General features: G+C 44.8%; 2 protein-coding genes across 2 annotated transcripts; both read right to left on the reverse strand.

Moving 5' to 3' along the window:
• Positions 1 to 12,090: 12,090 nt before the first annotated feature.
• On the reverse strand, positions 12,091 to 13,915 carry LOC131238840 (uncharacterized). The gene is made up of 4 exons (XM_058236436.1): positions 13,883 to 13,915; positions 13,602 to 13,796; positions 12,857 to 13,051; positions 12,091 to 12,306 (listed from the first exon to the last, which is right to left on the reverse strand). The coding sequence occupies exons 1-4, from the start codon at positions 13,913 to 13,915 to the stop codon at positions 12,091 to 12,093; spliced, it is 639 nt and encodes a 212-aa protein (XP_058092419.1).
• Positions 13,916 to 14,438: 523 nt separating this feature from the next.
• On the reverse strand, positions 14,439 to 18,874 carry LOC131238841 (uncharacterized). Its single transcript, XM_058236437.1, has 5 exons — positions 18,842 to 18,874; positions 18,561 to 18,755; positions 17,816 to 18,010; positions 17,060 to 17,264; positions 14,439 to 14,599 (listed from the first exon to the last, which is right to left on the reverse strand). The coding sequence occupies exons 1-5, from the start codon at positions 18,872 to 18,874 to the stop codon at positions 14,439 to 14,441; spliced, it is 789 nt and encodes a 262-aa protein (XP_058092420.1).
• Positions 18,875 to 25,426: the final 6,552 nt, after the last annotated feature.

Below are 25,426 nucleotides of genomic sequence, written 5' to 3' on the forward strand. Positions count from 1 at the left end.
ATTCAGGTGTGTCGTTGTCAAATGCTTCAGGTAGTGCTTGCAAATTTGGATCTAATATGTAATAGATCTTCAACGCCGTCAGGAGAAATTTCAGCTTGTCTTGCCATCTTGTAAAATTGGTTCTATCGAACCGATCAAGACGTATCAAGTCTTGATTCATCAACTTGATGGATGAAACACTATCGACTTCCATCAGTAAAATAACGCTTTAAGATTGTTAGAAATTATACAGATTAATGTATTTCTGTATAATGTGGAAACCGAAAAGTGCAAAATAATCAGAAATCAGGACAGGTTGAAGCACGTCTGAAACGTTGTCCTTAAAGCGTTATTTGCCCCTACTCAAGTGAATTGAGTATGCTGATAGGTTATAGGCAAATAACTTCAAGGATACGACGAGCCTGGTGTGGGTCTGCGTTCAGCAAACACGAAGGCCCACCAAATGGAACTCAATTACACGCTTTCTGGCAGTATTACAGTATAAAGGAAAAAATTCCAAAAGAAGAAGAAAAGAAGAGAAAAAGAGTTTTGACTTCTGCACAGGTCAGTTCAAATCTTCAGCCACTGGTTCAGTTGAACCGTTCTACACCACACTGCTGGTCTGTTCTTCAAGCTAAGGTTTAAGCCTTACTATGTTGCTGGAAACACTAGAATATATGAGTGGAGAGGGGCTAGCTGTCTCAGTTCATATGGGTTTGCTGGAGTAAGTTGAGATGGTTTGGAAACCTATCCAGGTCCTCCTTTTATAGGCTATGGTGGCTAGGGGGTTATAGTCCAGAGACTTAAATTCCATTAAGCCATTTGTGGCTGTTGGAAAACTAGCCGCTTTATGGCCGTTTTCTAACTGTTGTGCATGGACCATTAAGCTGCTGCATGCTAACTGTTGTGAGACAACAGCTAGCCATTTTCTAGCTGTTGGGCTAGCCATGCAGCAGTTACATCTGGACCCTGCACTAATGGATCAGCTGTTACAGTTTCTGCTGCAACAGCTCTTTTCAGTCCCTCTATTTATACTGAGAGATTTCTCTCTCAGTCCTTTAGTCTCTCTGCTAACCAACCACCCGCCATAGCCACTTAGTCGCACCGCGACTCGCACACGTCTCGCTCCGGTTTGCTCAAGGTCGCGAAGGAACGACCTTCTGCGACACGATGCGGACGTGCGAAGTGCAAAGTGCGCCACTAACGCCTCTACAGCCACACTGCCTCACATGCCCATGCCTTTGCACCGAGCCCGAGCCCGTGCCCATGACCGAGACCGAGACCGAGTCCGAGTCCGAGTCCGAGTCCGTGCCCGTGCCCGTGCCCGTGCCTATGCCCGAGCCCAAGCACGCGCGCGGGTGTTCTAGTGCTACGCACTGGAACACGCAAGGTCCATAGTCCACGGACTAGGTAGGTAAATATTATAATACTTCACATCCTTCATATAAACCACAGGTTTTCTTTTCTCTTTTCCATGTGGGATTATTCCCAAAAAACCGCAGAAAAGCGTTTTTTCAAAACAACTTTATATTATATATTATTTTATTATTAAAATATTTTTTATTAAAATTAATATTTTTTGCAACATGGATATGTTTCATTTTTTTGTATAATGCTCTAAAATGAACTCTAAAAATAGATGATCGGTATAAATATAATAAATACATCACTGTGGGGCCATGTAACTTTGATATCCTTTGAACCGTTCGTACAAGTCGAGCGCGAGGAGCGTCAGTGCTTGTCTTCGCACGACACGTACTTACAGCAGCTAAATAGCTGGTGTGAGGTACACCACCCAATCTGTTTCATCCCTTCAATCTCGAACTCAACCGTCTCGTGTTGGGTTTTTGGTCTAAATTGCCCTGTATTGTAACTTCATCGCGGCAAAAGTTCAGAAGCTAACTGCGTACTGAGTAAACTCTGTGGGGTCCACCGTGATTTATGTATTTTATCCACTCCGTCCATCCATTTTAACAGACAATTTTAGCGCTTGAGCCTAAAAATTGAGTATATCCAAACCTCATGTGGACCACACCGTAGGAAACCGAATTGATATCTACCGTTGAAAATTTCCTGGGGGCCACAGAAGTTTTTGATCAAGCTTGTATTTGTGTTTTCCCTTCATCCATGTCTGTTTGATCTTATGAATAGGTTGGATGAGAAATAAAAATCACCATGGGTCCTAGAAAGGTTTCAACCGCAGTGGAAGTCATTATCCCAACTATTTCCAATGGTATGGTCCGATTGATCTTTGGGTATGCTTAAATTTTGGTCTTAACGCCTAAAATAAGATGGAAAAACAGATGGACCAAATACATTCACAATGGGCCCAACAGAGTTTACTCAGTATGCTCATATTGTACTGAATAACTCATCACCCAATCCGATATACGGACCAAACTTAGGGGTAGCTTGGCACCGTGGATTGGAGGGGATTGGAGGGGGGTTCAAATCTGTAGGTCGTTTGGCAGCATAAAGTAAATAGGGGTTCAAATCCAGGGGTTTCCAATCCCCTCTTTGAGGGGGTTTGCAATCCACCATGAGAGCTTGGATTATCATTTCAATAGTTGCAGTTGTAACATGTGTGTCACTATACACTATCATTCTATTGGGCGCATGGCCCATTAATGATGGTCAGCACCGTACGAACATTGTCCATGTAAATCAGTATTGTCTAAACATTGTTCAGCATCGTCCAAACATTGTCCATGTAAATCAATGATTAAAAATTGTTGGTTAGTCACTCACACATGATCTTGTGCTTGTGGCCCATCCGAGACTTGTAATTTCATCATTTTTTGGCAACGCATATATTTCAGCGGGCTTATCACAGCCATTATATCAAAAATTACATATATCACTAATTAGATATATTAAAGTTGATTTAGTAATTAAATTCAAACCCCTGTTAATATACCATAGATAGGTACTTTTGGATTAAAGTTGATTCATACTCGAAGGTGGTAAACACACTGTAGGATTGCAAATCCAGGGGGTTTCTAATCCTGGGGGTTCCAAACCCACGCTCCCAAAGTTTTTAGAGCCCTATAACCACTTTTTTTTATTTCTTAAGAGACAAAAATGTTGGTTCACCACACCTACTACTCGTACATCAGGCTCTCATCTTAATAGAGAAAAGGTTTTTTTTTAAAAGGGATATAGCCCCACCAAAAATTGAAATTCAGTTCACCCATTGGTCAATTTGATATGTTCATTTTAATCGGGCAACCGTGAACCCATAAAAGAAGTTTTTTTTGTTATTTACTTGATGTTCTCTATAACCCACGGTTATAGTAATGTTGTGCATTAATTCTAAACTATTTTTTCTTATGTAGTCCATATGTGAAGATTTTTGCCTTCAAATTTGGGTCAATGACATAAAATTAAAGCTACTTACATATAAAGATGATAGATTTGCTTTAAGACAACCCAGTAGATCCCACATAAGATGTAGATGAGTTCAAAACATGGGGCCCTTGCTGTATGAGGTCGTTTGACTGTTTCAGTTTTTTCTCCCTCTGTTTTTTTCACTTTCTGGGACCACATGAAGCAGAAGCTTCCTCGACAGTTGGTAGTCGTACAGTCGGTATCCACACACTTCGGGTAACGATAAAAAAAACTCCGACAAGCTCCGGCCAAGCTCGGACAAGTTCTCCGGTATATTATTTTAAAAAAAAAAAAATCTCTAAAGTTTTCTGGCAACAATCTCTGAAGTGGAAGTTATGGTGAGCAGATGTAAGTTTTTGTATTTCTTTATTTTATCATTATTGGTGAGGTGCATGGTAAAAGTTTGTGAAAGGGAGGAGGGTGTGGGGGTTCTTCTTTTTGTTTTGTTTTTTATTTGTATAAATGGTGGAACTGCATGAATTACGAATATTCTATGAGGACCACACATATCAACAGTGGAACTCACTATGGTTCATGAATATTTACAAAGGACTCTGTATATTAACAGTGGAATTCACTATGGATCGTGGATATTAACAGAGGAATTCACTGTAAACAATAGATATTCAATGGGGACTGCGGATATTCATTGTGGATTATCTTTGGTCCTCATTAAATATTTGTAGTCCTCACTTAATATCTGCGGTCCACAATGAATTCCACTATTAATATCCATGGTCCTCATTGAATTACACTATTAATATCGGCAGTCCACAGTGAATATCATCAATCCTCTACAAATATCCATACTCCACATTGAATATGTGTTATAGATAGTGTACTTGGATGAATTGGTATGAATACATTTAAATCTAATACTCTGTCTTTAATGCACTACATAATCCTTTGGTGATGCATAATTCTTACACGTAATACATAATCCTTCTTGAAAAAATTAATCTATTTTCCTGTGGCTTCTTATGTTGTTCACAGGGTCAATACTTTCATGATTTTTCTTTTTGAGTTAGATTTGTTGACTCTGTGCTTCATGGGAAAAGATGAAGAGATTGTTTCACATCTCCAAGAACTCCAACTCTTTTAAACTACAAAACTCTTGCGCGGGAAATGGCCATCGTTTAACAACTGGTTTAAGCCATTCTTGAGGAATTCCATAAGGGCCAACACTTTTACATCTTGATGACAAAATGGCTTCATACTCATTGTTATGGGTAAAATTTAACTGGCCAAGGAGAAAGAGTCAACTCGGACATCTGTGCCCGTCGTGTGATCAACCAGCGACAAATGTGACCAAGGAGCTCCTCAATGATCATAATTGTAATCCACTGTTGGGGAAATCATCTATTCCCCAAGCCCAACCATTAGAATACGAAGTGTCTCCACTTCCGTCAGACACCGAGCCCTATCATGGTCCCATCCATTTCTGAGTTGTTGCTCGGATCATCTCTTAGTAAAAATCCCCGAGGTATGACTCTGTACGGGACAAGACTCTGAGCTTCTACACTCAGGGAAACCCTACACCATATGATAAAATGAAAATAAGGGTCATCCCTGACTTCATTTTATTTCCACTAAGGAAGGAAGTTTGGTCTCTGTGCTTGGACACAACTCCCAAGGACAGGTCAGCAGGTCGGTAGTATGCTCAATGCTAAGGGAAAACTTGACCATGGCTCACTAAAGAATCCAAGTTGGAAGATTATTCATCGAGATGGCTATGTGAGTCACCTCGGATTCTTAACCTCGGCCTCCTACTACGTGTTTCAACTAGTTCCGACAACTCAGATCTTATCGAAGGGATTTGTCTGAGATCTCAGACAAAGATCTTGGAAGATAACCGTGGCATGGCTCTGTCCGAGATCTTAGCCAAAGATCTCGGAAAATATTCGCGATACGCTATGGATATGAATCCCTCTACAACACGCGCCTACTGAATAGGGAGATTGCCCTCTACGCCACCACCCCTTTTCAACTATAAATAGGAGCACCTCCAATGGTGAAAGGTACACAAAACTTTACGCATAAAAACCCTACACTTTACTAGACCTGAATTCCCCTGTTTGACGTAGGCATCGGAGGGTCCCTTGCTACAGTTAAGGTCTCCTTTGTCTTATTCGTGTGTAGGTACTCAAAGGTCCAAGAAAGGTTAACCAGATTTATACATCAACAGTTTGGCACCGTCTGTGGGAATGACATTGAAAGTCATTTTCCTCATCTACAGTACTCCAACAATGGTGAAGTGGAGAAAGAAAGCTAAAACCACTACTGCTACACCCAATCCTGTGTTGGTAGAATAGTTTGTAGACCATCGGGACTCAACCTCCCAACTTCATGTTGATTCTGCACCCGCAGGTCTAGTACAGAGGTCCTGAAATTGGGGAGGTCGGCTTGTCTTTCTAGAACATAAAGTTGAAGCACTAACCAATAACATTGATCAGATAAAACAAATGTTAGAGCGACAGAATCCTCCTCCCAATTGGGGAGCTGAGAAGGCTGATGCTTGGGCAACGACTGAAGACTCTGCGTCGTCTCGAGCACCCGCCAGCTCCCAAAGGAACAAACAAGCTCATGAGGTATCGAACTGTGCACCTTCCCATGCCTCAGGAACTACCACGTCAGCTACCTCCGACCTACGTCATGCATTGGAGAAGAAGAGGTGTGGTAAGGTTCCCAAGGTGGTGGTCAAGAACGAGGACCCTTGGGAAGCCAAACTTAACAAGCGGCGAGATCAGATCGGTGAAATATGAAAAGCATATCGTGCACATGCTCCGACCTCGATAGAAGCTATGTTAGAGGAAACTGAGCTGTCGTTCACCGATAATATCATGCATGCTCAGCTCTCGTCCAGATTCAGGATGCCGTAGATTACTCCATATTCCAGGTTCACCGACCCGGCCGAACATCTAGAATTCTTTAGGGCGTGGATGGAGCTTCACGGTGCCTCAACCGCAGTAATGTGCCAAGCATTCTCCTTAACACTGTCAGGAGTAACTCGGAAATGGTTCCGGTAGTTGAAACTAAAGTCTGTCAGTTCGTTCACTTAGCTCAGTAAGGCCTTCGTTACCAACTTCTTCGGGGGAAGAGAAAGACAAAAGACAATGACTCACCATCATTTAGAAGGAAGATGGGATGTTAAATGATTACACCAAACACTTCAACCCGGAAGCAATGCAAGTGAAGGGCTATTTGGATCAGATCGTATGGCCGCTATGATGGCTGTCATGAGGGAGAAGATATTCCTCTTCTCGCTCGGTAAGAATCCCTCGACGACATTGGCCGACCTCCTCAACCGAGCTCAGAAATACTCCAATGCCGAGGAGCTTTTTAGTTCATGAAAAGCTACCATGAATGGAGGAAGCTCGACCAGGGAGAAACGACCTAATGAAGAACAGCATTGGCTCACAACAATAAGCATAGAAGAGACGTTGATCTGACCAAGGGTCAACGTCCGAGCAGACGACCTGAGAGCGGATTCCACTCTTACACTCCCCTCAACGCTACGCCCGAGCAAGTCCTCATCGAAGTTCGGGACAAACGACTCCTCAAATGGCCGAACCGGATGAAGACCGACGCCGACAAGAGAGATAAACGAAAGTAGTGCCACTTCCACCACGACCATGGTCACTCCACCAGTGATTGCTTCGACCTTAAAGAGGAGATCAAAGCCCTCATCCGTAATGGACATCCGCGGGAGTATGTCAGTAGGAGGGTAGAACGGTGGAAGCGGAAGAATGAGCAGCCCAGCAGTGGTAAAAATAACGAAACTACAGGAGAAATCAGCACCATCTTCAATGGGTCTGCAGGAGGAGGAGACTCGAACCGAGCATGCAAATCTCATACTCGAACCATTAGTCATAGTAGTTCAGAACATCAGGTTCACCTCACCTACAGACCTCCAAAGGAGCAGAAGGTGATTTTCCTATAAACCGACATTCACCGAAGAGGACGCCAAAGGAGTCCACCATCCCCTTGATGATGCCTTAGTGGTAGCCATGACCATAACCAACCGTAAAGTGTTTCAGATTCTGGTGGATACCGACAACTCAGGTGACATCCTCTTCGCTAATGCCTTCCCCAAAATGGAGGTCGGAAGGTCCCGACTCTGACCTGTCAAAACTCTTCTGCTCGGATTTACATTGGGCAGAATCACCTCTGAGGGATTTATACAGCTTCCAGTCACCGCGGGAGAAGGACAGAACTAAATGATGACGATGATCAACTTTCTTGTGGTCAACTGTCCTTCCATCTAGAATGTCATCCTCTGATGACCATCCCTAAACGTCATTCGAGTGGTGGTATCAACATACCATCTCACAATAAAGTTCCCGACCGAGCACGGTGTCGAGCTGGTTAGAGGAGATCTGCAGGGAGCTCGACAATGCTACTTCACGGCTTTAAGGACGTAACACTACACGATGGCCATAATTTCTCTTGATCCCTAGGAAGAATCGCTCGAGAGGGGGTCTCCAGTTGAAGACCTTGTAGTTATCCATCTCAACAAGTCCGACCTGACCCGCATTGTGCAGGTCAGATCATTGCTAACTCCAGGTCTACGGGACGAGATCATGGACCTCCTCTGACACAATGCTAACATTTTCGCCTGGTCTCACCAAGACAGGCCCAACATCAACCCGGAAGTGATGTCCACAAACTGAACGTTGATCCCAACTATCGACCAATAAGATAGAAGCGACGAGCATTCAAATCAGAATAATATGCCATCATTGGCGAAGAGGTCGGTAAGCTCCTCAAAGCTGGTTTATTGAGGAGATCTATTATCTTGACTGGATTGCCAATGTCATCTTGGTGAAAAATCCAAAAGTGGAGGATCTGTATTGATTATACCAACCTGAACAAAGCCTGCCCCAAGGACAGTTTTCCCCTTCCATGAATTGACTAGTTGGTCGATAGTACGGCGAGGCACGAGCTCCTAAGCTTCATGGATGCCTACTCGAGCCATAACCAGATTGCCATGCATCCCCATGATTAGCAAAAGATGACCTTCGTCAGTGACAATGGGTTGTACTGCTACAAGGTCATGCCCTTCGGGCTGAAGAACGTCGGGGCCACATACCAGTAACTCGTCAATAAGATGTTTGCTCGAAAAATCGGACGCTCCATGGAGGTTTATGTCAACCACATGCTCGTCAAGAGCATCAAAGCGACCTCGAGGAGATGTTTACGATCCTGCGAAAATATCAGATGAAGCTAAAACTGATCAAATGCACCTTCAACGTCGGTTCAGGAACATTTCTTAGCTTTTTGGTCAGCCAAAGAGGGATTAAAGCAAATTCTGACAAGATTCGAGCTCTACTAGATATGAGCTCACCAAGGATGAGAAAGAAATTCAGTGCCTCACCGGAAGAGTGGCTGTCCTCAACCGCTTCGTCTCCCGAGCCACTGACAAGTGCCTCCTTTTCTTCCAGCAGTTGAAAGAAAAACAAAAGGTAGAATGGACTAAGAACTGTGAGTTGGCCTTCCAACAGCTCAAACGATACGTAGGATCTCCTCCGCTACTTTCCAAGCCCGTGCAAGGAGAGACACTACTGCTCTACCTGCCAGTCTCGGCCATAACAGTTAGCTTGACCCCCATCCGGGAACAGGGGAGGAAGCAACTTCCAATGCACTACGTCTGCAAAGCCTTGGTCCCGGTTGAGACTAGGTACCCAAATATCGAAAATCTCACCCTAGCTCTGGTCATGTCATCTCGTCGCCTCCGACCTTACTTTCAAACCCATGCAATCATAGTCCCGACCAATCACCCCCTCCGTCAAGTACTTCAGAAGTCCAAGGTGTTGGGGAGACTTACGAAATGGGTAATCAAACTCCACAAATTTAACATCAAATATCAGCCCCACACCGCCATCAAAGGTTAAGCGGTGGTCGATTTCATCACCGAGTTCGCATACAACCAAAACCTGGAACCTCATCCGAGCAAACAAACCGACCAACTAGCCAAAGACGATCAGGTGGTCGGGCTTGACCCATGGAATTGGATATTATACGTCGACGGCTCATTCAATTCTAAAGGTAGTAGGGCGGGGTAGTACTTGAGGCTCCTGACTAGACCTGCTCGTAATATGCCTTAAGATTTGGATTCCAAACATTGAATAATGTGGTAGAGTACGAAGCACTACTCGCTAGACTTAGATTAGAAGCAGTAATGGGGGCTCAGAACCTAAAAGTCAACAGTGACTCATAGCTCATCATCAACCAAGTCGCCAATGAGTACTAAGCCAAGGAAGAAAGAATGATTGCCTACTTATAAGAGGCCTGGAAACTTATGAGCAAATTCCTCATGTGCGACGTCAACTTGATCCCCAGGTCGAAAAACTCCAAAGCAGATCCACTAGCGAAGTTGGCTACAACGAGTGAAGATGACATCCCAAGATCAATCATGATCGAGTTTCTAGCCGAGCCGAGTATCAGCAAGTCCAATCCATATATAGTTCTTCCAGCAAATTCAGTCCCGAGATGAATGGACTCGATAGTTGAATACCTTCAAGAAGGCAAGATACTAGAAGATCGACTCGAGGCACGCAGGCTCCGATCCAGGTCAGGTCGGTACACCATGGTCGGAGACACCTTGTACAAAAGGGATTCTCTCTACCTTATCTTAGGTGTCTTCGACCTAAAGAGGCGAGTATGCTTTGAGAAAAATACATGAAGGGATTTATGGCAATCACTTTGGCAGTCATGTCCTCGCCCATAAAATTATCCGACAAGGATACTTATGGCTGACCATCCGGAAAGATGCCAAGCAATACACCTAGAGATGCGACAAATGTCAGAGATTCATTATGATACCTCATCAGCCACCTGAGCAGTTAATCCCCATGACTGGACCATGGTCGTTCACCCAATGGGGATAGGCATTATCGCCCCCTACCAACCAGCAAAGGTCAGACTAAATTCGCAGTCGTCACAGTTGACTACTTCACCAAATGGGCCAAGGCCGAACCATTGGCCAAGATCACCGAGCAAAAAAATCATCGACTTCTTCTAGAAAAACATCATATGTCAGTATGAAATTCCACATACGATCATCTTGGACAACAGGAAGTAGTTCGACAATGATCGGCTCTGAGACATGTGTGGGAACCTCAGAATTTGAAATGCTTATTCATCACATCGGCACCCTCAAGCTAACGGCCAAGTGGAGGCAGTCAATAAGATCATCAAAAACCACCTCGGAACCAAGCTCAAAAAAGTAAAGGGGGCCTGGGCCGAAGAACTTCCCTATGTCCTATGGACATATCGGACCACTGCCCAAATGGCCACAAGAGAAACTCCTTTATCCCTAGCCTTCGCAGCAGAGGTTGTTGTCCTAGTCAAGATAGGACTCCCTACTGGGCGGATTCAGTCCTATGATGAAATCAAAATATTAAGTAGATGGCTCTGAACCTTGATCTGATCGTAGAGGGAAGGGAGGAAGCTCGACTCAGGGTCGCGACCCGACAATAGTAGGTCGCCCGATTCTACAATTCCCAAGTAAGGATGAGAAGGTTCCGAGCTGGAGATTTGGTCCTCTGCAGAACCTTTCAAAACACCAAGGAGCCCATTTTGGGGACTCTAGAGATGAACTAGGAAGGGCCCTACAAAATAACTGTCACTACCCGACTTGGGATGACCTCTGCCGCATCCATGGAATGTCAAACATCTAAAGATCTATTATCCGTGAAGACCAACCAGACCTCATGTCAGACTCTACAGGTCTACTACTCAGAATCTATAATAATTGACCTACTAGGTCGGTATCTACATGTCTTGTTCAGAACCTACAATAAAAATTCTAAGGCCAGGAAATTTCAAATTTTATTCATTGTCTTAGTCTACATAGTCTACTAAGGACTTCCCTTAGTGCAAGGGAAAACAACTCTCTCACCAATTGTTCGACCCTTAGAGAAGAGGTCGGACCATTAATCGATTCTACTACATGACCTACCAAGGACTTCCCTTAGTCGTTTGACCCTTAAAGAAGAAGTCGGACCACTAATTAGTGACACAACTTGGATTGTGCGAGCTAATATGAGGATCCCTAGGTGCAAGGGAAAACAATCCTCTTAATCAAACTACTCGACCCTTTATGAAGAGGTCATTGCAGCTGATACATCTATTCTACAAGGGCAGAATTCCCTTAATAAAAGGAAGAGCTCAAGAGCTCGTCCCAACACTCCTGCTCGACTAATATGTTCGGCCTACCACTATGATCGACAAATGGCAAACTAACCTGCTAAATCTACTTAGAATTCCATACACGACAATTGCTACAAAAAATTCTCTTTTCATTGATGTAAAAAATATTCATTGATGTAAAAAATATTACATGTGCAAGAGAAATACAAAAAGTGGCCAGAGGATTTTGCTTAAACTTCCACTGAGGACGGACGACTATTCGGCTTCAGTTGGGGTCAAGGCATCGGCTCCTGGCAATGCCGGGTCCTCGGCAGGGCTATCTTCAAGGCTCATGAGGTCGAGCTCAGGGTATTTTTCCTTGACATCCTCAAGGCATTTATCATACCCATAATTATACATTAGATCTTTCTCTTCAGTCTATTCCTTGGAGGCCTCGAATTCATCCATCGCTGCTGCCCGAGCCGTTGGAATGGACCCCTCAACCTCCTCCAGTTTCGCTGCAAAACTAATCTTCATCTCGGCCAGATCAGCCTTCCATTTAGCAACGCTTGTTTGTGCCCCCTTCAGAAGTGATCATGATGCACCTAGCTCGACCTTCATCTGGTCCCTCTCTTTTTGAGCCTCCTCAACTTGGGCCTTGAGAGCTGCATGCTCCTCCCCAGACTTGTGCAAGGTAGATCGGAACTGGTCGGCCTCGGTAGCTTTGCTTGCGAGGCTCACCTCTGCCTCCTTGCTCTCCTTCCTGACGTGTATCATTGCGCAATGGGCGTTCAAGACCACAAGGCCGAACTGACAAGAGATTCACATAAAAAATCAAGTATGAAAGTGACCACAAGGAGAGGATGGAGTTATACCTTATAAAAAAAAGCGGATACCTGGCGGATGGAGTTATACCTTATAAAAAAATTCTCTTTTCATTGATGTAAAAAATATTACATGTGTAAGAGAAATACAAAAAGTGGCCAGAGGATTCTGCTTAAACTTCCGCTGAGGACGGACGACTATTCGGCTTCAGTTGGGGTCAAGGCATCGGCTCCTGGCGACGCCGGGTCCTCGGCAGGGCTATCTTCAAGGCTCATGAGGTCGAGCTCAGGGTATTTTTCCTTGACATCCTCAAGGCATTTAACATACCCATAATTATACATTAGATCTTTCTCTTCGGCCTATTCCTTGGAGGCCTTGAATTCATTCACCACTGCTGCCCGAGCCGTTGGAATGGACCCTTCAGCCTCCTCCAGTTTCGCCACAAAACTAATCTTCATCTCAGCCAGATCAGCCTTCCATTTAGCAACGTTTGTTTGTGCCTCCTTCAGAAGTGATCATGATGCGTTAGCTCGACCTTCATCTGGTCCCTCTCCTTTTGAGCCTCCTCAACTTGGGCCTTGAGAGCTGCATGCTCCTCCCCAGACTTGTGTAAGGTAGATCGGAGCTGCTCGGCCTTGGTAGCGTTGCTTGTGAGGCTCACCTCTACCTCCTCGCTCTCCTTCCCGATGTGTATCATTGCGCAATGGGCATTCATGACCACAAGGCTGAACTAACAAGAGATTCACATAAAAAATCAAGTATGAAAGTGACCACAAGGAGAGGATGGAGTTATACCTTATAAAAAAAGCGGATACCTGGCATATGGAGTTATACCTTATAAAAAAATTCTCTTTTCATTGATGTAAAAAATATTACATGTGCAAGAGAAATACAAAAAGTGGCTAGAGGATTCTGCTTAAACTTCCGCTAAGGATGGATGACTACTCGGCTTCAGTTGGGGTCAAGACATTGGCTCCTGGCGACGCCGGGTCCTCGGCAGGGCTATCTTCAAGGCTCATGAGGTCGAGCTCAAGGTATTTTTCCTTGACATCCTCAAGGCATTTATCATACCCATAATTATACATTAGATCTTTCTCTTCAGCTTATTCCTTGGAGGCCTTGAATTCATCCACCGCTGCTGCCCGAGTCGTTGAAATGGACCCCTCAGCCTCCTCCAGTTTCACCGCAAAACTAATCTTCATCTCGGCCAGAACAGCCTTCCATTTAGCAACGTTTATTTGTGCCCCCTTTAGAAGTGATCATGATGCGCCTAACTCGACCTTCATCTGGTCCCTCTCCTTTTGAGCCTCCTCAACTTGGGCCTTGAGAGCTGCATGCTCCTCCTCAGACTTGTGCAAGGTAGATCGGAGCTGCTCGGCCTCGGTAGCTTTGCTTGCGAGGCTCACCTCTGCCTCCTCGCTCTCCTTCTCGACGTGTATCATTGCGCAATGGGCGTTCAAGACCATAAGGCCGAACTGACAAGAGATTCACATAAAAAATCAAGTATGAAAGTGACCACAAGGAGAGGATGAAGTTATACCGTATAAAAAAAAGCGGATACCTGGCCCATGGCTTCGACTGGGTCGACAACCATCGCCTCAGTAATCTCGGCATTAGAGACATGTTAAGCTATCCATGGTAGGAGACCTACCATGTAAGAGGAGCCATATCCCTCATGGGCTCCGCCTCTCTGCCTACTAGACGAAGTGCCTACTTAGATCTTGGAGTATGGCTCCGCCTGAGCCTTAAAGTCCTGAGAGTCAGTTACAGGGGCGACCTCTCTCACTAAGACAACCTCTTATTAACCCTCATCGACCACGTCTTAGGCCAATGGCGGGTTTGTTGTGGTGGTGTTGAGAGCAGTCGAGGTGCTCCCCTCCTAACAGCCAAGCTCGACTGCCTTCTCGTGGGCTCGTTCGAGCCTGATCTTGACTTCCCTCCTACTGCTTTGGTGGAAGAGACGATTGCTCACCTATTTAAAGACTTTCTCTTAGCCATCTCGGTGTCAAAGGGAACCCGAGCTCGTTTGGAGGAAGGAGCTTGATCGGCCATCTTTGTACAAAAAAAGCAAGTGATCAATGATAAAAGAAACGACAACTTCCGAACTCTCGAAGAAATCAACCAAATGTACCTGGCATGGAGGGGGCAAGTCTTGACCGGTAGAGGAGGTCAGGACTAATCAACAGCTTCCAAGACCTCGTCGAAGCCTCCACTTGCCTCGCGTGCGTGATCCGATTACTCTCTGAATTGGTCAATAAGATTGGATACTTGGGCAAGACTGCCAAAGACCACAACAGTCAGGAGCAAAATAAGAATTTAAAAAAGAAGAAGAAGAAGAAGAAAACAAGAGAAAACAATGATCTGAATGTGCCCGACCTAGGTGGGTGAAGCGGATCGGAACCCGAAATTGTAGCTCGACAGTCGCCGGAGCCTCCCATTCCCCCGACACCTAAAACGATTGTCTTTCAATTCCTATTGGAGGTTGGGATGTCTGTAATGATGCATTTTCTCATCTTCGGCCAGGACAAATGAATACCTTCAAGAAGGCAAGATACTAGAAGATCGACTCGAGGCACGCAGGCTCCGATCCAGGTCAGGTCGGTACACCATGGTCGGAGACACCTTGTACAAAAGGGATTCTCTCTACCTTATCTTAGGTGTCTTCGACCTAAAGAGGCGAGTATGCTTTGAGAAAAATACATGAAGGGATTTATGGCAATCACTTTGGCAGTCATGTCCTCGCCCATAAAATTATCCGACAAGGATACTTATGGCTGACCATCCGGAAAGATGCCAAGCAATACACCTAGAGATGCGACAAATGTCAGAGATTCATTATGATACCTCATCAGCCACCTGAGCAGTTAATCCCCATGACTGGACCATGGTCGTTCACCCAATGGGGATAGGCATTATCGCCCCCTGCCAACCAGCAAAGGTCAGACTAAATTCGCAGTCGTCACAGTTGACTACTTCACCAAATGGGCCAAGGCCGAACCATTGGCCAAGATCACCGAGCAAAAAAATCATCGACTTCTTCTAGAAAAACATCATATGTCAGTATGAAATTCCACATATGATCATCTTGGACAACAGGAAGTAGTTCGACAATGATCGGCTCTGAGACATGTGTGGGAACCTCAGAATTTGAAATGCTTATTCATCACATCGGCACCCTCAAGCTAACGGCCAAGTGGAGGCAGTCAATAAGATCATCAAAAACCACCTCGGAACCAAGCTCAAAAAAGTAAAGGGGGCCTGGGCCGAAGAACTTCCCTATGTCCTATGGACATATCGGACCACTGCCCAAATGGCCACAAGAGAAACTCCTTTATCCCTAGCCTTCGCAGCAGAGGTTGTTGTCCTAGTCAAGATAGGACTCCCTACTGGGCGGATTCAGTCCTATGATGAAATCAAAATATTAAGTAGATGGCTCTGAACCTTGATCTGATCGTAGAGGGAAGGGAGGAAGCTCGACTCAGGGTCGCGACCCGACAATAGTAGGTCGCCCGATTCTACAATTCCCAAGTAAGGATGAGAAGGTTCCGAGCTGGAGATTTGGTCCTCTGCAGAACCTTTCAAAACACCAAGGAGCCCATTTTGGGGACTCTAGAGATGAACTAGGAAGGGCCCTACAAAATAACTGTCACTACCCGACTTGGGATGACCTTTGCCGCATCCATGGAATGTCAAACATCTAAAGATCTATTATCCGTGAAGACCAACCAGACCTCATGTCAGACTCTACAGGTCTACTACTCAGAATCTATAATAATTGACCTACTAGGTCGGTATCTACATGTCTTGTTCAGAACCTACAATAAAAATTCTAAAGCCAGGAAATTTCAAATTTTATTCATTGTCTTAGTCTACATAGTCTACTAAGGACTTCCCTTAGTGCAAGGGAAAACAACTCTCTCACCAATTGTTCGACCCTTAGAGAAGAGGTCGGACCATTAATCGATTCTACTACATGACCTACCAAGGACTTCCCTTAGTCGTTTGACCCTTAAAGAAAAAGTCGGACCACTAATTAGTAACGCAACTTGGATTGTGCGAGCTAATATGAGGATCCCTAGGTGCAAGGGAAAACAATCCTCTTAATCAAACTACTCGACCCTTTATGAACAGGTCATTGCAGCTGATACATCTATTCTACAAGGGCAGAATTCCCTTAATAAAAGGAAGAGCTCAAGAGCTCGTCCCAACACTCCTGCTCGACTAATATGTTCGGCCTACCACTATGATCGACAAATGGCAAACTAACCTGCTAAATCTACTTAGAATTCCATACACGACAATTGCTACAAAAAATTCTCTTTTCATTGATGTAAAAAATATTACATGTGCAAGAGAAATACAAAAAGTGGCCAGAGGATTTTGCATAAACTTCCACTGAGGACGGACGACTATTCAGCTTCAGTTGGGGTCAAGGCATCGGCTCCTGGCAATGCCGGGTCCTCGGCAGGGCTATCTTCAAGGCTCATGAGGTCGAGCTCAGGGTATTTTTCCTTGACATCCTCAAGGCATTTATCATACCCATAATTATACATTAGATCTTTCTCTTCAGTCTATTCCTTGGAGGCCTCGAATTCATCCATCGCTGCTGCCCGAGCCGTTGGAATGGACCCCTCAACCTCCTCCAGTTTCGCTGCAAAACTAATCTTCATCTCGGCCAGATCAGCCTTCCATTTAGCAACGCTTGTTTGTGCCCCCTTCAGAAGTGATCATGATGCACCTAGCTCGACCTTCATCTGGTCCCTCTCTTTTTGAGCCTCCTCAACTTGGGCCTTGAGAGCTGCATGCTCCTCCCCAGACTTGTGCAAGGTAGATCGGAACTGGTCGGCCTCGGTAGCTTTGCTTGCCAGGCTCACCTCTGCCTCCTTGCTCTCCTTCCCGACGTGTATCATTGCGCAATGGGCGTTCAAGACCACAAGGCCGAACTGACAAGAGATTCACATAAAAAAATCAAGTATGAAAGTGACCACAAGGAGAGGATGGAGTTATACCTTATAAAAAAAAGCGGATACCTGGCGGATGGAGTTATACCTTATAAAAAAATTCTCTTTTCATTGATGTAAAAAATATTACATGTGTAAGAGAAATACAAAAAGTGGCCAGAGGATTCTGCTTAAACTTCCGCTGAGGACGGACGACTATTCGGCTTCAGTTGGGGTCAAGGCATCGGCTCCTGGCGACGCCGGGTCCTCGGCAAGGCTATCTTCAAGGCTCATGAGGTCGAGCTCAGGGTATTTTTCCTTGACATCCTCAAGGCATTTAACATACCCATAATTATACATTAGATCTTTCTCTTCGGCCTATTCCTTGGAGGCCTTGAATTCATTCACCACTGCTGCCCGAGCCGTTGGAATGGACCCTTCAGCCTCCTCCAGTTTCGCCACAAAACTAATCTTCATCTCAGCCAGATCAGCCTTCCATTTAGCAACGTTTGTTTGTGCCTCCTTCAGAAGTGATCATGATGCATTAGCTCGACCTTCATCTGGTCCCTCTCCTTTTGAGCCTCCTCAACTTGGGCCTTGAGAGCTGCATGCTCCTCCCCAGACTTGTGTAAGGTAGATCGGAGCTGCTCGGCCTTGGTAGCGTTGCTTGTGAGGCTCACCTCTACCTCCTCGCTCTCCTTCCCGATGTGTATCATTGCGCAATGGGCATTCATGACCACAAGGCCGAACTAACAAGAGATTCACATAAAAAATCAAGTATGAAAGTGACCACAAGGAGAGGATGGAGTTATACCTTATAAAAAAAGCGGATACCTGGCATATGGAGTTATACCTTATAAAAAAATTCTCTTTTCATTGATGTAAAAAATATTACATGTGCAAGAGAAATACAAAAAGTGGCTAGAGGATTCTGCTTAAACTTCCGCTAAGGATGGATGACTACTCGGCTTCAGTTGGGGTCAAGACATTGGCTCCTGGCGACGCCGGGTCCTCGGCAGGGCTATCTTCAAGGCTCATGAGGTCGAGCTCAAGGTATTTTTCCTTGACATCCTCAAGGCATTTATCATACCCATAATTATACATTAGATCTTTCTCTTCAGCTTATTCCTTGGAGGCCTTGAATTCATCCACCGCTGCTGCCCGAGTCGTTGAAATGGACCCCTCAGCCTCCTCCAGTTTCACCGCAAAACTAATCTTCATCTCGGCCAGAACAGCCTTCCATTTAGCAACGTTTATTTGTGCCCCCTTTAGAAGTGATCATGATGCGCCTAACTCGACCTTCTTCTGGTCCCTCTCCTTTTGAGCCTCCTCAACTTGGGCCTTGAGAGCTGCATGCTCCTCCCCAGACTTGTGCAAGGTAGATCGGAGCTGCTCGGCCTCGGTAGCTTTGCTTGCGAGGCTCACCTCTGCCTCCTCGCTCTCCTTCTCGACGTGTATCATTGCGCAATGGGCGTTCAAGACCATAAGGCCGAACTGACAAGAGATTCACATAAAAAATCAAGTATGAAAGTGACCACAAGGAGAGGATGAAGTTATACCGTATAAAAAAAAGCGGATACCTGGCCCATGGCTTCGACTGGGTCGACAACCATCGCCTCAGTAATCTCGGCATTAGAGACATGTTAAGCTATCCATGGTAGGAGACCTACCGTGTAAGAGGAGCCATATCCCTCATGGGCTCCGCCTCTCTGCCTACTAGACGAAGTGCCTACTTAGATCTTGGAGTATGGCTCCGCCTGAGCCTTAAAGTCCTGAGAGTCAGTTACAGGGGCGACCTCTCTCACCAAGACAACCTCTTATTAACCCTCATCGACCACGTCTTAGGCCGATGGCGGGTTTGTTGTGGTGGTGTTGAGAGCAGTCGAGGTGCTCCCCTCCTAACAGCCAAGCTCGACTGCCTTCTCGTGGGCTCGTTCGAGCCTGATCTTGACTTCCCTCCTACTGCTTTGGTGGAAGAGACGATTGCTCACCTATTTAAAGACTTTCTCTTAGCCATCTCGGTGTCAAAGGGAACCCGAGCTCGTTTGGAGGAAGGAGCTTGATCGGCCATCTTTGTACAGAAAAAGCAAGTGATCAATGATAAAAGAAACGACAACTTCCGAACTCTCGAAGAAATCAACCAAATGTACCTGGCATGGAGGGGGCAAGTCTTGACCGGTAGAGGAGGTCAGGACTAATCAACAGCTTCCAAGACCTCGTCGAAGCCTCCACTTGCCTCGCGTGCGTGATCCGATTACTCTCTGAATTGGTCAATAAGATTGGATACTTGGGCAAGACTGCCAAAGACCACAACAGTCAGGAGCAAAATAAGAATTTAAAAAAGAAGAAGAAGAAGAAGAAAACAAGAGAAAACAATGATCTGAATGTGCCCGACCTAGGTGGGTGAAGCGGATCGGAACCCGAAATTGTAGCTCGACAATCGCCGGAGCCTCCCATTCCCCCGACACCTAAAACGATTGTCTTTCAATTCCTATTGGAGGTTGGGATGTCTGTAATGATGCATTTTCTCATCTTCGGCCAGGACAAATGTAATGACCCAAAAAATTTTGTGCTAAGACCCGAGTACTACCTCTATTATTCCTTAGCAGTTAATTGGGGTAATTAGCGCTAAACTTGATTACTTGTGAAATTTGCATCAATCACTTTAAATTTGATCTGCATGACTTAAAATCTATAGAATAGTTAGCGCTAGGTTACTCTAAAATCTGGGATCCATCGCTAAATCCAGTTGCTCTTGGGAATTTTTAGAAGTTCTGGATCGGACATAGACCGCGCGTCGAAAGTCCGATAGCAATGATCTTAGGCTATCTTGGTCACCATGTTGGACTTGGCCATCACCTCAAAAATCAAGTCCAGATGATGTTCTAGGTCGATTTGATTGAGTCCGGAGTGAAGAGTGTGAGAACAGTGGAAATTAAATAAGATTTTATGAAATCTGAGTCATGTCGCTTGCGCGACGATTTTAAGCAATCTGACCATTGGATTCTGACCCAATTTCACCCTCTGATCAGGAAAGATGGCCCAGGCATGTCCTTGTGCTTGTGGACCTGATCGAGATTCAGTGACCGTTGAATTGAGTGTGGTCCGCCATGGCTGATCTGAAGATCCGGTCGGTACGAAAACTCAGTCTGACCAAGATCCATGGTCAGTGAGCTTAAGTCTGATCTTTCATGGAAAAATACCCACCAGAAGTGCTCCGTTGGATCGAGAGAGGCCTATTTTGGTTATAACCTAAGTATACCTTGGCCCTGGGGTTATTTTCATCAATATTAGGCCTATATATAGACCTTAAAACCCTAGCTCTCTTTTCCATACGAATTTCCTAACCCTAGCTAAGAAAGAGAGAGGAAAAGAGAGAGAAAATGAGAAAGAAGTTGGTGAATCATCTTAGATTCTTTCATGTTCTTCTTCATCCTTAAACCTTCACTTTTGAATCGTTCTTCCGGCGATTCGAAGTTCATCCTTGGGTAAGTTAACCTAACCTTAATCTGTGTTAGAGCTTAGAATAGTCTTTGTGTTGTTGTAGCTCATTTCTATTCTTGCTTTAGGTTATCTTGTCGCCGTTGACGAAGACATATCGTCTAAATCAGTTCGGTGTTCCATTTCTGGTTAAGGTGCGGACTTTAATCGTATAAGTTATGGTTTTCAAGGCTTTCAATGCCAGCTAATGGTTTATTCTTGCTATGGATGATATTTCACATGCCAAATGTTATGTTTATGTTGCGTTCCTGATATGCATGTGATATATTGAGATTTGTGTATTCTATGTATATGTAGAAAGTACCGTATACGTATAAAATATGCACATGTGTTTGCCATGATTATTTGTCATGTATTTATGCTAGATGTATGTGTGACAACTCCTTGGCAAAAGGAATTGTCCAAATGCGTGTATTTCAACATACGCCATTTATGTTGAGCTATGTATTCTAAGTGTTTGTAGAAATGTCTGAATGATCTAAAGTGTAATATATTAACCTAATTGCGGGCATTGAGAAGCGATTCTCAACACTCCTATTGATGTGTATGATTTACCACATGCAAGTTACATTCCTTATTGTTTAATTTCAAGTTTTACTTCTGTGACAATCCATGTTGAGTTGATATTCATCAAATGCTTACATACCACCGGATTTGAGTCGTTGTTCCATTACTATTCTAAATTGTTGATATCAATATCTGTTGTAGCGGAATGCGTTTGGGACTATGAATAGTCCAGGAAATCGGTAATCAGCCTTGAGTTCGTGGCTGAGGTTGTTTTCACCACAAAGGACGTGATTAGACGAACCCGAGTCGTATTAGAGTTGTCGGCAGTGGTTTGGCCACGCGGAGTGTTAGCGCAGTCTATGTCGTTTAACCCAACGTGCGCTCGTGCTAGTCGAGTTCGTCAAGTAACCCGATTGTCTGATGTATGTTCACCATGTATGGACGTTATTGTTTGAATCTAGGGTACCAAACTTACCAGTGCAAATCCTGTAAACTGTTGTACCTTGATCCACTAAGACTCATGAGCCGGACATGGTGGTATGGGACACCGTGGTCGAGGGGTGACGAGCCTCCCCGTAGTGACCAGTGAGCAACCAAACTCGTGAGCCGATTATGGTGGTATGGGACACTATATTCGTGCTGTTGGCCTACATTGATTGGTGACGAGCCCTTTGTAGTGACCTCGAGCATGCCTGGATACCGCATTGAGGTGACGAGCCTTATTGTAGTAACGAAGGTATGATAGGCGTGCATTGATTGGTGACGAGCCCTTTGCTACGACCTAAAACCATATGATCGTATGAGATGATCTAGGACTGACGACCCTAGAATGGATCACTGTTTGGACATTGATATGAGGAAGGTACCTTAGCTTCCCAATCCTGCTGTATGAAAAGGACTAATAACAACTAGGTAATCATGTTCATGCACCACAATTGCTGTGCTTTGTAGACGTGGCGCACTTTGAGGCGATGTCATGCGTAACGTAAGATGAAGACGCTGAGGGTGTACACGCGAGGGCACGTATCATTCTGCATACATCCTTGCATTAACAAGAGTACTTAGGACATGTTTGATTATTTTGCTTTATCATTACTGCTTGATTGAATTGATAACATGTTAACCTTTGCTTTATTGTTCCACTAAGTTGATCACTCACTCCCACATTCTGGGATGGTGTTTAAACACCCACCAGACTCTGTCTTAGTTACAGATGTTGATGCGACTTCTGAGGCTGAGCCGGAGTTCGATGATAATGAGGTTGCATTCTCTTTTATGTAGTTTTCAGACGGGTTCTAGTGAGCCTTATTCTGATGCGCGGGATGTTGGGATTTTTTTTGAGATTAAATGATGTAATTTGATACTTGTAATTTTGATAGTAACACTTGTAATACGACCTGGTATGTATATGTATTTCAGGGATGTACACATGTACACATATATTTCTTTAAGTCTTCCGCTTGCGTTATTCACTTATTCCTGAATTATGTTTGCAGTTTGGCTTAATCTATTCCATGTTTTATGTACTCATACAGACAACATACATCCATCATTCAATATGTTGCATAAGTGATGTTTTGAAACTCGGGAGCTGAGTTATGCTCGACCCCCGAATTTCAGGGCGTTACAACAAAAGACAATACTAACCCTTGTGGAGAGGGTTAGACTTCACCCGGTATATATGAAGGAATTCATATGCGATCATGTCAGGCTATCCGAGCTGAAACCATAAGATGAAGGCCCCCACCAGATCCCTTTAGGCATTTGGGATTATCTGGCCAAGGGCCAAATTCAAATGTAGGAAGGCCTCTCTAATGATGCGGGGGAGAGGAAGCCTCGGGCCGCACTGGAGGGCGACCAGAAATATTGCCACCTCACCCTCCATAGGTTCACTTGGAAGTTCGTCAAGTGCGGGAGCTCGAAGAACCACTGAGTTTGGTATGTGGTACATCGACTTGATTCACACCAGGTCAGAGTCCTTCAAGCTCGACCTAACCGGGCCGATCTTCTCAGAATTTGTGAAAGATGGGGTCACCTCTTCCCTTGCTGGAGTTGACTCCACCTCGACTCTCACGAGATGGTCAACAGAAGACTGAGCCGCAGCCCTTGCCTTCAGAATGGGGGCGATCTCCATGTCGCTCATCATCATGATCGGGGACGGTGGGTCACATAAAGCTTCCTTCGGCCAGTCATAGTCACATGGCTCTAAATTGCCCTAGAATGTAGAGGGTTCATCCCATGTATCTGAAGAATCTGACATTTTTCGCTAGAAAACGGAAGTAACAAAACAGATAAAAGGGAGAAGGAATGAAGAAGACTGGAGAAGGAAGAAAAAAGACCAAAGAAATTGTGAAGAAGGATGGAGAGAGACAGGGTTCCGGGTTACCTGAAATCGCCATCTCCGGTGGGCAACAGTAGCAAAAAGGGGCAACGAAAGAAAATGCCCCTCACACTGCTAGGGCATCCCCCTTTTATAGGAAATTCGACCGTACAACAATGACTGCCGCATTTAATGCGGCAGACAAAATGGCTCCTCAACACCCACACTTGGCTATGTAGAGCTCTCCCACTCAATGAACTACTCGACTCCCCAGAAGATGCCACGCGTCCGCGCCCCATAAGCCAGGAGCCGAATAGGCGCCCTACCAGTGCACGTGACCTCGAGTCGACATACGTTACCTCGAGCGTGTCATATCATGATTGCAGATCCGCTCTGATTCTCGGGCCCACCTCCTTATTCAGCATTAATGACAAGCGCGTGTCACCTTTATTCCATATTAATGACGAGTAGGCTTGACGCCCTATGTACAAGATTGTCTGAACTCACCAAAACTGACTTACTTTCCGAGCCCACTGCGCAAGCTTGGAAGTAAGAAGGCTACTTTTATGGGTAAAAATGGATTGGCTGAGGAGAAGGAGTCAGCTCGAACATATGTGCCCATTGTGTGATCAGCCAGTGCCATATGTGACCAAGGAGCTCCTCAATGATCATAATTGTAATCCACTATTGGGGAAATCGTCTATTCCCCAAGCCTGACCATCAGAAGATGAAGTGTCTTCGCTTCCGTCAGACACCGAGCCATAACACAGTCCCATCCATTTCTAAGTTGTCACTCGGATCATCTCTTAGTAAAAATCCCTGAGATATGACTCTATGCGGGACAAGACACCAAGCTTCTACATTCAGGGAAACCCTAACCATATGATAAAATGAAGATGAGGGTCATCCCTGAATTCATTTTATTTCCACTAATGAAGGAAGCTTGGTCTTCGTGTTCGGACACGACTCCCAAGGGCAAGTCGGCAGGTCAGTAATATGCTCAATTCTAAGGAAAAACTCGACCATGGCTCACTGAAGAATCCAGGTTGGAAGATTATTCCTCGAGATGGTTATGTGAGTCACCTCGGCCTCCTACTACGTGTTTCAACTGGTTCCGACTACTCAGATCTTATCTAAGGGATCTTTCCAAGATCTCAGGCAATGATCTTAGAAGATAACCGTGACATGGCACTATCCGAGATCTCAGCCAAAGATCTCGGAAGATATTTGCAATACGCTTGGGATACGAATCCCTCTACAACACGCACCTACTGAATAGGGAGTTTGCCCTCTATGCCACCGTCCCTTTTCAACTATAAATAGGAGCACCTCTAATGGTGAAAGGTACACACAACTCTACGCAAAAAAAAAAAAAAACTCTATGCTTTACTAGACCCGAATTCCTTGTTTGACTTTGGAATTGAAGGGTCCCCTGCTTTAGCCGAGGTCTCCTTTGTCTTATTTGTGTGTACGTACTCGAAGGTCCAAGAAGGGTTAACCATATTTCTGCATCAACACTCATTAAGCTTGTCAAGAACTACTTAGATGAATGCAGGAAAATAATAACATCAACCAAGCCACCCTAGACATCCTCTGGACATAATATCATAATGTCTTACACTCTGTCCAACAACTCTCTAGTCTTGAGAACAAATTAACACACTAGATCAAAAGAGAAGCCCGTCTTACATAATTGAAAGAATGCCTGTATGGAGTCAAAATTTTACTTTAAAAGGCTCAAGACATAGCACTATTAGTGGCCGAAAGTTTGGAAGAGGCCAAAATACTCTTAACTATGGGACAAGAGCTCCTTGTGATAACACTTGCCTCTTATGAA

This window comes from Magnolia sinica, chromosome 3, assembly GCF_029962835.1.
Source record: "Magnolia sinica isolate HGM2019 chromosome 3, MsV1, whole genome shotgun sequence".
NCBI classification, from domain to species: domain Eukaryota; kingdom Viridiplantae; phylum Streptophyta; class Magnoliopsida; order Magnoliales; family Magnoliaceae; genus Magnolia; species Magnolia sinica.

What these genes read in the sequence shown, in the direction of transcription:
- LOC131238841 (XM_058236437.1), bottom strand. Translation starts at nt 18,874, where the DNA reads ATGGTTGTCGACCCAGTCGAAGCCATGGGCCAG. An exon ending in CAGTCGAAGCCATGGGCCAG is followed by an intron (nt 18,756 to 18,841) that starts GTATCCGCTTTT and finishes ATCTCTTGTCAG; the next exon opens with TTCGGCCTTATGGTCTTGAA. An exon ending in CCAGATGAAGGTCGAGCTAG is followed by an intron (nt 14,600 to 17,059) that starts GTGCATCATGAT and finishes GGTCTTTGGCAG; the next exon opens with TCTTGCCCAAGTATCCAATC.
- LOC131238840 (XM_058236436.1), bottom strand. Translation starts at nt 13,915, where the DNA reads ATGGTTGTCGACCCAGTCGAAGCCATGGGCCAG. An exon ending in CAGTCGAAGCCATGGGCCAG is followed by an intron (nt 13,797 to 13,882) that starts GTATCCGCTTTT and finishes ATCTCTTGTCAG; the next exon opens with TTCGGCCTTATGGTCTTGAA. An exon ending in AGGAGAGGGACCAGATGAAG is followed by an intron (nt 13,052 to 13,601) that starts GTCGAGTTAGGC and finishes ATCTCTTGTTAG; the next exon opens with TTCAGCCTTGTGGTCATGAA.